The sequence below is a fragment of the Schistocerca americana genome, chromosome 2, assembly GCF_021461395.2.
Source record: "Schistocerca americana isolate TAMUIC-IGC-003095 chromosome 2, iqSchAmer2.1, whole genome shotgun sequence".
NCBI classification, from domain to species: Eukaryota; Metazoa; Arthropoda; class Insecta; order Orthoptera; family Acrididae; genus Schistocerca; species Schistocerca americana.
The window spans coordinates 743,835,258-743,846,950 of NC_060120.1; the positions used below are offsets into that span (position 1 = coordinate 743,835,258).

At 45.0% G+C, this 11,693-nt stretch overlaps 1 protein-coding gene across 1 annotated transcript in view; it reads right to left on the minus strand.

Moving 5' to 3' along the window:
• Positions 1–11,404, minus strand: part of LOC124594397 (lactosylceramide 4-alpha-galactosyltransferase-like) — a 390,788-nt gene extending 379,384 nt beyond the window's left edge. Inside the window, exon 1 of the mRNA XM_047132766.1 lies at positions 10,713–11,404. Coding sequence (XP_046988722.1) covers positions 10,713–11,404 — 692 coding nt within the window. The remainder of the gene's footprint in view (positions 1–10,712) is intronic.
• Between the last annotated feature and the right edge of the window lie 289 nt (positions 11,405–11,693).

The window sequence follows — 11,693 nt, forward strand, 5'->3', positions numbered from 1 at the left end:
TTCCGGACGGCCACATTACACTACAGAGAAGGAAGACGTTCGCATTCGGCGCGTGCCTCTGGCGCATCGTACTGCATCTTCAGCAGCAATTCGAACTGCAGTCGGCACCACTGTGACGCAACGAACTGTTTCAAATCGGTTACTTCAACAACCCAGACACCTTGAAGCGTGCATCCTACCGGCTCCAAACCACTGCCATTTGCGACTTCAGTGGTGTCAAGCGAGAGCTCACTGGAAGGAAGGGTGGAGGTTCCTGATGAAAGCTGTTTCTGCCTCGATGCAGTTGGTTTGAAGGAGGCCGTTTGAGTGCCTGCAACCAACGTGTCTGCATGCTAGACACACTGGACATACACCTGGATTTATAATCTGGGGTGGGATTTCGTATGACAGCAGGAGCACTTTCGTGGCTATCTCACGCACGCTAACTGCAAATCTATGCGTCAATTTGGCGACTCGACGTGTTGTGCTGCCATTACAGCATCCCAGGGGGTGTTTTCCAACAGGATAACGTTCGCCCATACACCGCTGTTGTAATCCGACATACTCTACAGACTATCGACGTGTTGTCTTGGCCTGTTCGATCACCACTTCTGTCTCCAATCGAGCACATATGGGACATCAGCGGAAGACAACTCGAGCGTGTTCACGAAAGGCATTAACTGTCCCTGTATTGAGCGACATGTTCACGAGAAGCATTAACCGTCTCTGTATTGAGCGACCAAGTGCAAGAGGCTTGGAACCCCATCCCACAAACACATCCAGTACCTGTACAACACAATGCATGCACATTTACATGCTTGCATTCAACATTGTGACGGTTACACCGGTTATTAATGTATCAGCATTTCACCTTCGCAATGGCTTATCTCGCGTTAAATTAACCTGTGATCTTGCAATTTTAATCGCTTAAATATGTTACCTAGACAAATCTACTCCAGAAATTTAATTGCTCTAAATGGATTATTTTTTGGTATTGCGATATTTTTCCGTCAATGTATACCTCAATGATCTCAAAAATATCGACTCACAGCACCTGGTGTACATCTTTTAGCTCGTATCCCTATACAGAGTGAAGGAATGTACTTTTTCAAAAGATTCAAATGGCTCTAAGCACTATGGGACTTAATATCTGAGGTCATCACACACATCCATACCCGAGGCAGGATTCGAATCTGCGACCGTAGCAGCAGCGCGGTTCCAGACTGAAGCGCCTATAACCGCTCGCCCACAGCTGCCGGTCGTACTTTTTCATTTCAACTGTCTTTTAGTTCGACACAGACACTGATAATTTGTTTTCCCTTGACCATTAGTTGACAGGATTCTGCAAATCATCAGAGTGTCACAGCTTCGCAGCTACGAAATAATTGTATTGTCTCAACAAAAACTATTCCGTTTCTGTAAAGGAGCATGCTTCTATTGGAAAAAATGTGGTTGATTCCTTTCGTGAGCCGTCAAGATGAAAATAGATTCCATCTTAACATATCGAAAAGTATCTTACTCCTTGATGTTCAGAGAAACGTGATCAGAGGCAAGTTTTGCATAATGCCCACACTGCCGACACGGTAAAGCATTCATATCTCCGTCTATGCAGAACGCACGCCATTTAGTGCTAGAGAAGTGCGAAATTGTTGTAGTTACAAATGGTTCAAATAGCTCTGAGCACTATGGGACTTAACATCTGAGGTCATCAGTCCCCTAGAACTTAGAACTACTTAAACCTAACTAACCTAAGGACATCACACACATCCATGCTCGAGGCAGGATTCGAACCTGCGACCGTAGCGGTCGCGCGGTTCCAGACTGAAGCGCCAAACATTACTCATAAGATTATGTATTAACAACAATAAATTCGTAGTGAATACAAGATATATTGCTCTGTTGCTAGTTACATTTTGTGTAATTCATTTGCATGATTTTTATCGATAAGTTGCGGAACAAGTTTGTTTACAGACTATGTGTTCCTGAAAAGTCTTACAGCTACACGCTGGCCATTTACGGCACAACAAATAGAATATTGCTTATATTCAACAATAATGAACAAATTAGTCTTTAACACTATTCTTGTAGCTTTTGATTCACTTATATGGGACGATCAAAAACTTTCCTTTTGAGGGCGTTGCTGCAACGCATATGCAACGTTGCGTGACTCCGATGCGGATATATAAGTACCGACACGTAGACAAGGGGTTGGTGTGGCATTCGTGTCTTTTTGAACTCCGTGCGGTAAATGCGGAAACGTGAACTGTGGCGACGTTATTATCAAATGTGTTTAAACATGCCCAACGTGTTGTTATTCTCTTCTCGGTTCCCGAAAGACAACCACCAGTAGACATCCATCGGTGAATGAATGTGTATGGGACAGCACGCCTATTGAAAACCATCATTGCGGGAATAGTGCGCAAAGTTCCGTGCTGGTTACGATCCATCACAAGGCGTCGGTCGATCTGGAATGCTAGCCTCATCCATTGCAGACCAACTGGGATGGAACACACTCAGGCACCCGCCATATAGTCCTGATCTATCTCCATGGGAATATCACGCCTTCAGTCCCTTAAAAAAGGCCATTGAGGGTGGACGATTCCTGTCGGACGGAGATGTGTAACAGACAGCTACGGCCTTCTTCACGCAGAAGGTCATGGCGTTTTACCAGACGGGTATGTTCAACCTGGTACGTCGGTCGGATGACTGCCTCAATGCTCACGGCGATTTGCCAGATTTGCATACCGGTTCTGGACTGTAGGCCTTCGAATGGAATTGTTTTTAACGCCCCTCATAATTTTAGTTTCTTTAGCTACACAACACCTCTGAGCACTCTTTCCTAGCTTTTGCCTCTGCATACGGAGTAGGTTTTTTTTCGTGATTTGGAAAATGTATATTAGTTATTTCATCTTTGTGGACGGACGCCTTCCGCCTCAACATAATCATTTCTTAACCTAAGGGACGGCATTTGTGTGCGCCATCCGCCTGTGTGCTGTCGTATTTTAACTAAGTATTCTATGCTTTGACGCGGAGACTGGGAACCAGCCCAGCATTTCGCTAAACGTGCATGAAAAACAATCTAAAAACCATAATCAGGCTGGTCGCTGCTTCAGACCGACGCTCTTTCATCCACTGCACGCATTCAGTCCAAGTCTGGTTCACATTCGTCTTGCAAGTTAGCACACCACGTATTAGGCTGCACGAGCAGGTTTTTAGTTACAAAGACTATCGGTTACTGTTTAAAGGTTCGTCTGTAGTATAAAAGCAGTTATACAAATGAAATTTTTTTAGGCTACATTTGAAATCTGCTTTGATATCTTTCATAATATGAGGTGGATTCAATAAGTAACGCAACACTTCTTTTTTTGTGAAAGCAGGCCGGTTTTATTCAAGATTCCAATACACCATATTATTCCCAACTCATTTGGCTACAGAAACCTATTTTTCGACATATTCTCCGTTCAATGCGACGGCCTTACGCCACATTGCCGCTTGGTACCACTCGACTGGTCCACGTCGGAGACAAAGCCTTGCTGTATCAATAAACTACCCATCAACCACGTACTGCTTCCCGCGGAGTGCATTCTTCAATGGGTCAAGCATATTGAAGTCGGAAGTGCGAGAACCTGGCTGTCGGATGGATAAAGAAGAACAGTCCAATGACGTTTTGTGAGTTCCTCTCGGGTACGGCGACTCATGTGAAGCCTCGCGTTGTATTGGAGAAGTTCGTCTCCAGTTTTGTGGCGTCGAACACGCTGACTACGGTCGCAGGTTCGAATCCTGCCTCGGGCATGGATGTGTGTGTTGTCCTTAGGTTAGGTTTAAGTAGTTCTAAGTTCAAGGGGACTGATGACCACAGATGTTAAGTCCCATAGTGCTCAGAGCCATTTGAACCATTTGAACACGCTGAAGTCGTTTCTTCAGTTTCCTAGGGATAGCACAATACGCTTCCGAGTTGATCGCTGCACCATGAGGAAGGGCATCAAGCCCCTTCAAAGTACGAGCGGACCCTCGCCATAACTTCCCCAGCTGAGGGTCCGGCTATGAAGTTTTTCTTCGGAGGAGAGGTGGTGTGGCGCCACTTTATGGATTGCCGTTTTGTTTCCGGTTCGAATTGATGAACCCATGTTTCATCGCCTGTGACGATGTTCGACAAAAAATTGTCTCGATCAACGTCATAGCGCGCAAGCAATTCTGCGCAGCTGGTCATTTGTTGTTTCTTACTGTCTTGTGTTAGGCGGCGAGGAACCCAGCGGAAACACACTCTTGAGTACCCTAGCTGGTGGATGAGTGTGTCAGCATTACCACCCGAGACATCCAGTTGTGCAGCGAGGTGTTTGATTATGAATGAGAGTGTCCGCATGTTCCAACATCATTGGAGTCACGGCTGTGTGCGGCCGGCTGGCACGTGGGAGATCGGACAAGTTTGCGCGACCTTGTTGGCGAAGATGCCAAGGCCCCGCCAACAACAGAACATACTTTTGTTCACTGCCGGGTCTTCATAGACATTCTACAAGTGCCTATGAATGTATGCGACACTGGTTTTCCGCCAAAAGAAACTGTTGGGAACGCGGCTCCTTTACAGACGCCATTTTGAAGGGTACGTATAGCGCCGTCACCTATGGGAACTACATAAACTATAGGGGCTGAAGCAAAAACATCCCAGTATGTCCCACAACAGAAATTGGATGGAAAAAATAAGTGTTGCATTACTTATTGAACGCCCCTTTTGTGCTGTTGAATAAATGATTAAAATTTTTGCGCTGCTTATTGAACTTCTTTCTAAGAAACAAGAGGCATTAGTAATGAGCGATAAAACGACATATTTATTGTTCTAGTGTTGTGATGCGAACATCACTACAAATTCAAAGGTTCGGTCACTTACGAATCTTCGACCTCTATGGAAAAATGCCATGTTACCCAATGTTTCGCAATCCACCTTAAACGGAAAAGTTATTTTTAGCTGGCTACGTAAGCCAGTTTACAAGAAAGAGGAAGGCAAAAAAATTGTTCAAATGGCTCTGAGCACTATGGGACTCAACTGCTGTGGTCATCAGTCCCCTAGAACTTAGAACTACTTAAACCTAACTAACCTAAGGACATCACACACATCCATGCCTGAGGCAGATTCGAACCTGCGACCGATGCGATCGCGCGGTTCCAGACTGCAGCGTCTAGAACCGCTCGGCCACTCTGGCCGGCTATAAAAACAACTACAACTATTAATTTACAGACGTTTTGTTTAACACATTTACTTATAAGCTTGTAAGCCATCATTGCATGTAGAATACGTGAAATTAAGGTGAAATCACAAGGCTAGATGTAAAAGTGCTAATGATGGCCCACCTTTTACTCTGTTCGAGATTGTTTTTATAGCTTTGCGTTGCGTTTATCATCACAACATTGCTTTACACGGAAAATAACAACTCTGCAATTCCTAAAAGGTATCGCGACACGCTCAATGGAACCATGGCCGCGAAACACACAGCATCTCTTTCACTTTTCGTCTTGTAATGCAACAACCTGATGATGAATGGAAGTTCGATACCACTAATGGCAAGGAACAATAAAATGTGTCAAACAAAAACGTCCTTAAATTAATGGTTAGTAGTCGTTCTTATAACATGCACTAGTTGAGTACCCGACGCTGCACAGGTACTTATTCATTCCAATCTTTTTTTAGTCCATCTCCCTGCCCCTCTTTCCATCTCCTCCTCCCACCACTCTGCTTCCACTTTCTTCTGCCCTTCTCCCTTTCCATCTGTTCCTCACCCCTCTGTCCATCTGCTACTCCCTTCCCCTCTGCTCATCTGCGCCTCCCCACTCTATCACCTCCTTTCCCCTTGTTAATTCATGTCCTCTTTCCCCCTCTAAATTCATCTCCTCACCCCTGCTACCTGCGCTCTTCTCTTCCCCCCCCTCTCTATCATTCTCCTCACAGCCCCTCTCTCTGTTCATCTCCTTTTCCTTCTCTATCTCTATTCATTTCGCCCTTCCTCCCCTCAGTCCATCTCTTACACCCTACCATCTCGCTAAATCATTATGTTATCACCCCTACCCCAAGAGCTGGCTGGTGGTTCTTACCCCCACAGTATTTCTTTCTAAATAGTAAGGAATGCGGTTACCGAGATTGGTTGAAACTGATTCAAGGGTTTAGGAAGAGCTTCTTACCTGCGCCGTTGCCAGAGTATGCACATGTCTCACATATTTCACACATATTTAACATATTTCACTCATATTTGTACACATATTTCACCTGTATCTGTATTGAATTTCATCCTGCAGTTTCTTTTCCACGTCATATGACCTGAACTATGCGTCGTACAATGATATAATTTACAGGTACATTCGAGGGTGTTGCGGCGTATGTTGTGAATGGAATTACGTGTCGTACATTGATACAGCTTTGAAGGTTCATTCAACGGCATAAACGAATATCGTCTGTGAAATTTTTTTGTTGCTAGTTATTAGCAGGTAAGTAACAAATTTAAAAGTAACGTTTGATACGTAGGTTTTTCAGGTATTTCAGTGTTTATAACACAAAATCTCCCTGAACTATGCGTCATACAATAGTATAATTTGGCAAGTACATCCAGTGGTATATATGAATATTGTCTGCAAAATGTGTCGTGAATATAGTTAATAGTGATGAATAATAGATCAAAACATCATGTCTGATCCTTCAGTTTTACTGCATGAACAGCCAAAATATAGTAAGCGATAAATATATATTTTTTTTTTTTCGTTTCATCATTTTGTGCGGCTTGTCAACTAGAAAAAATTTCGTAAAGGTCTGAAATTATGCGAAGTTCGCTGCACGTCACTAAGTGTCTCTCATTCTCAAATGCTGAATTTTTTTTATAGCTACGTCATTCTTACTCCCAAAGTGATTCTTTTCAGAAAGTGAGTGATACGTATACCAATTTTGGTTGAAGTCTATCCAGTGGTTTCGGAGACGTGGAACATAAATACATACATACACATATAGTACAGGGTGATCAGAAACAGTCTGAAATGCTTATATGGGCGTTGAGGGGCGGTTGTGCTGAGAAACAATTGTTAAGAAAAAATTGTAGGCCGATCCAATTTATTTACCATCTAAGATAACAAATCAGGTCGTCGCGAGCGCAAATTCAAACACTTGACCGCGCTTAAATGCAGTAATGCATAGGTATCTGTGAGCCCGTGAGTTACCACGTGTTCCAATGCCCATTGCTATTTAAAATGTACCTTTTCCCGAAATGGTACATTTAAACTAGATGAACAAAAGCTAAGTTTGTTCGGCTTGAGCAGACCAAACAAATAACGCGTTTGTCGACTCTTGTCTCTAACAGGCTGGTTGAATTTGCTCGTACGACCACCCGATTGGCTAACTTGGATGCTAAATAATTCGGGAACGAGCAACGCCTCGAATTTGTTTTCTTAAGAATTATTTCTCAGCCCTATCTCTCCCGCAGCATACTTACAATCTTTTCAGACTGTTTCTGGCCACCGTGTATACGTAGATCCATTTTTATAATATTTGTGGATTTAAGTAAATTTATCGCCGTGTGCACATTAGGCCAATGGAGGCCAACGAACGACAAAGTCTGAATTCAGCCGAACGTTGGTCGCCGATGCAATTGCGTTCGGCCTCTCATCCACACCAAACGAAGAGCTTGGGGCCAAGGGATTCGGCTATGTGAATTTGCATTTGACTCCGATAACTTGCCGACGTTGTTCCCGTTTCGTTATCGTTATAAAGTATCATTTTAATTACAATTTCGCCGGCCGATACTGTGAGGGAAGAGGAGGATTTAGCAGTCGTCGCAAGTGGAGCATTTATTTTAGTACAAGGAGCTCAGCATCAGAGAAAGAAGAAGAAGAAACGACTCTGGAAGACGCCTGCTTTTAAAATGTAGGGAGGAGTGTGGTGAGAACAAATTAATGTCTGATCTGAAAACTGAATTAGTGTATGGGCTATTTCATATTTTTTTCCCAAATGAGAGCCAGAGATTTCGAACTTTTATTGAATTGTGTAGGCCCTAAAATTTCCAAAAGATAACACCCTTTTTAGGAGAAATGTAATTGCAGCAGAACGTTAATAGTCACTCCCAGTTTTTTTTCTCTTTGTCATTCACGGCGAAAAGATATCAATAAAGATACCGTTTTCTTTTCAACATCTCGCATATCACTAAGTAATAGCCGAGTTATTCCCCTCCAAGCGTCTAGTCTTTTCAGTTCGGTTTTGCAACCGCATTTCTTAAGGGCCCATTAAAATTCCCGTTCACGTTAAAACTCTATCAGCTTTAATGCTCTCTCGATATTCCACGCTATACTCCAGCATTTTTAAACACAAAAAATACACACCTTTAGAGAGAGAAGGCATTGCCTACAGGGTAAACAGCGATTGCTGAAATTAAAGTTTTTCAGGGCGGCCACAAGTCGCACTCAGTACGTTTTATTGAGTGATTTAAGTCTTTGATTTAATAGCCAACTACTGTACTTTAAATTATAAATTCCAGAGTTTCTGATGATGCTCTTGTTAAATAAAAAACAATAAGTGCAACTTGTGTCTATCCTGGAAAATTTAGCAGGGCGGCCCATAGATTTCAAGGGCCTTCAAACTTTCTTAGCTCATAAGTTAAATATCACAAATACTGATTCTTCAGTACATTGTTTTCCTGGTAATTAAATTCTGCCTGCATGGAACACTGTGAACAATTTATTTATGTATTGAATGTAGCGTTATATATAAATAATAGTAGGCGCAATGTTAATAATAACAGCTACTAAAAGAAACAAACCCAATATTCACTGAAAAACGTTTGTAGCATAATTCATTATACTGATTTTAAAAGTCTTTTTGAATTTGTCAATGCCAGCTAAACAGTTTCGGGCAACTATAGAATCTTTCATTTGTGCATCAGTGAAGCTCATTTTTGAAGCAAGTTCATGTTCTACTGATAACTGTGCTAGCTGACTAAGTATCTATTGGTTTAAAATTATTGGTAAATGATTTTTTGATTAATGTAATTTACTAAATCCTCTCTCAGCTGAAGCAACAGTCATTCGCAGGGTAATGAAAATCCTGAGTGCAATACGAAGTTTTGGATTGTAAATTTCATTTAGGAGAAGAAATGGAAGCCCCTTGTTTTCTGTTGTCTTTGTCCAGTCCAGAAAAGTAGCAGTACTCACTGACTTCAACATTTGTATTTCTTTGATGAGATTATGACTCGTGTGATCAGGAAAAGTTTTGATCATTTTCTTAATGGTGTCACGATCCATATGAGAAACAATCTTGTTGGGATCATGCCAAAAATCTCTTATTGAAACAGTTTGTTCATCTGTTTCATCTATGAGTGTCAGGTGTTCCACTAATACCCCAGTCAATTTCATCGATGAAAATCTTCGTCTTCCTTCCTCTCTTTAACGAAAAAAGTGTCTCAGTCTCAATTTCAGTAGCCTTTTTTTTTAAGTTCTGCGTAAGTATTCACGCCAGAAAGCTCTTACCTCCACATCTACAGTAACCGTCAGAGCTCTAATGTTTTTCATTTATCAAGTGAAATTACTTTTGACTACAGAATCAGACTTAGATGGTCTGCATTCCAAACATTCAAGAGGATCAGTGTTCCAAACATGGAGAAGTAACTGATCAACATTGCCCAAGAAAAGTTGGAGAAGCTATAAAATCTTTTTGTTGCGTCGATATATTTTCTGTTATCTCAATTTATAAACTAACAAAATCATTGACCTCACGTGCTTGTACGGTCGTCCAGCACAGACAGTTCGCCGAAAATTTCCATCTTTTTTTAAAAAAAAAAAAAATAAATAAATAAAAAATAAAAAGGAATTTAATAAAGATCAAAAGTAGATGTAGAGACATAATCAGTCCCTAAGCTTACACACTACTTAACCTAAATCATCTTAAGGACAAACACACACACCCACGCCCGAGGGAGGACTCGAACCTCCGCCGGGACCAGCCGCACATCCATGACTGCAGCGCCTTAGACCACTTTTTTTATTTTTTTTTTAATCTCATTTTGTTCGTTATCGTTCGTTGCATCTGCTCGGAGCGGATGTCGCAAGACATCCGTTCCAGTTCGTCGTTGATCCATTAACTCAGGTTTTTTATTTATTATTTTTTTTTTTAATACAGAGGGCAGCTACCCCTCTGACCGAACATGCTGAGCTGCCGTGCCGGCACCCGCTCGGCTAATCCCGCGCGGGGAAGTGCAATCAGTCTACAAAGGAGATTGCTTACGTGTTACTCGTGCGGCCGGCTCTAGAATATTGTTCACGTTCGTGGTACCATACCAAATAGGATTAACAGGGGATATTGATCCTATACAGAGAACGCAGCACGAATGGTCACGGGTTTGTTTAATCCATGGGATATACCGAAAGAACTGCACCGGCAGAATCTTACAGATAAACGTAAACTATCCGAAGAAAACAAAATTTCAAGAACCACCTCTAAATGATGTTTAGAAATGTAGCAGAAGTCCCTACGTATCGCTCACATAGTAATCACGAGGATAAATTGGAATAATTAAACCACGCACAGACGCATTCGAACAATCAGTCTTCCCGCGCTCCGTACGTGAGTGGTAAGTGAATAAACCCTAATAACTGATACAACAGCTCGTAGCCTCTGCCGTGCGCTTCACGGTGGTTTGCGTAGTAGATGCAGAAGTTTATCTACGAGAAGGTTTAACGTGTGCGCTGTACGCGAACCGGCAGGCACGCACCTGGTGACGACGACGTCGAGGTCGAGGTAGGTGCCGCCGAACTTGTAGAGCGTGAGGAAGCGCAGCACGTCGGAGGCGTGCGAGCGCGGCCAGCGCGAGGCTCGCAGCGCGCCGCCGCGGTACCAGCCGGCGAGCGGCGTGCCGCGCACGTAGCGCTCCAGGCTGACGCGGCGCAGCCGCACGTTGCCGTAGTGGCGCAGCTGGCGCGCCGCGCGCGACCACGACGCGTTGGCGGCCGCGGGCGCCGCCGCCATCAGCAGGTAGACGGCCAGGTGCGGGTTGGCGCGCGCCGCCGACTCCACGGCGCACGCCTGCCGCGGCGTCAGCGTCACCTCGCCGTCCGTCGCCGACGCGCACGACGTCTCGTGGAAGAAGATGGCGGCTCCCGCGTGCTCGGCCGGCTCCGCGCCCACGTCGGGCAGCGCCCACGAATCGTCCGCCGTCGGGGAGACGGAGCCGGGCGCGGCGTCGTCGGAGGCGGCGCCGCCGCGCTCGTAGCACGCGATGCCGTCGGCGGAGGCGCCGACGCCCGTCACGTCGGAGAAGGCGGCGCCCGCGCCGGCCAGCACGGAGCGCAGGAAGGCGTCGTCGGCGGCGGCGGCCCACAGCGTGAGCAGCAGCGCGGCGGCGGCCGCCAGCGCCAGCCCGGCCGCCAGCGTGGAGCGGCGCGCCAGCAGGCACGGCGCCCGCATCTCGCGAAGCAGCGCACCCTCCCGCGTCCGCGTCCGCGACGCTACTGACCGCCACCTCGCCGCCGAGGGTCCTCTCCGGCCCGGTGCGCATGCGCGCTGCGCACGCGCCCCGCCACCTGACCCTCTGCTTAACAGCTGACTGCCACTTCCCCTGCCGCGGCGACAACCTTTCGCGACGGCTACCTTTTGCTTCCGAAACGCCCGCGTGATCGGCTGGCTGGCTTCCGGCCATCCGTAGGTGTCTGCATGGGGGTGATTTCACCCAGAATTCGGTCTTCTACACTACTGG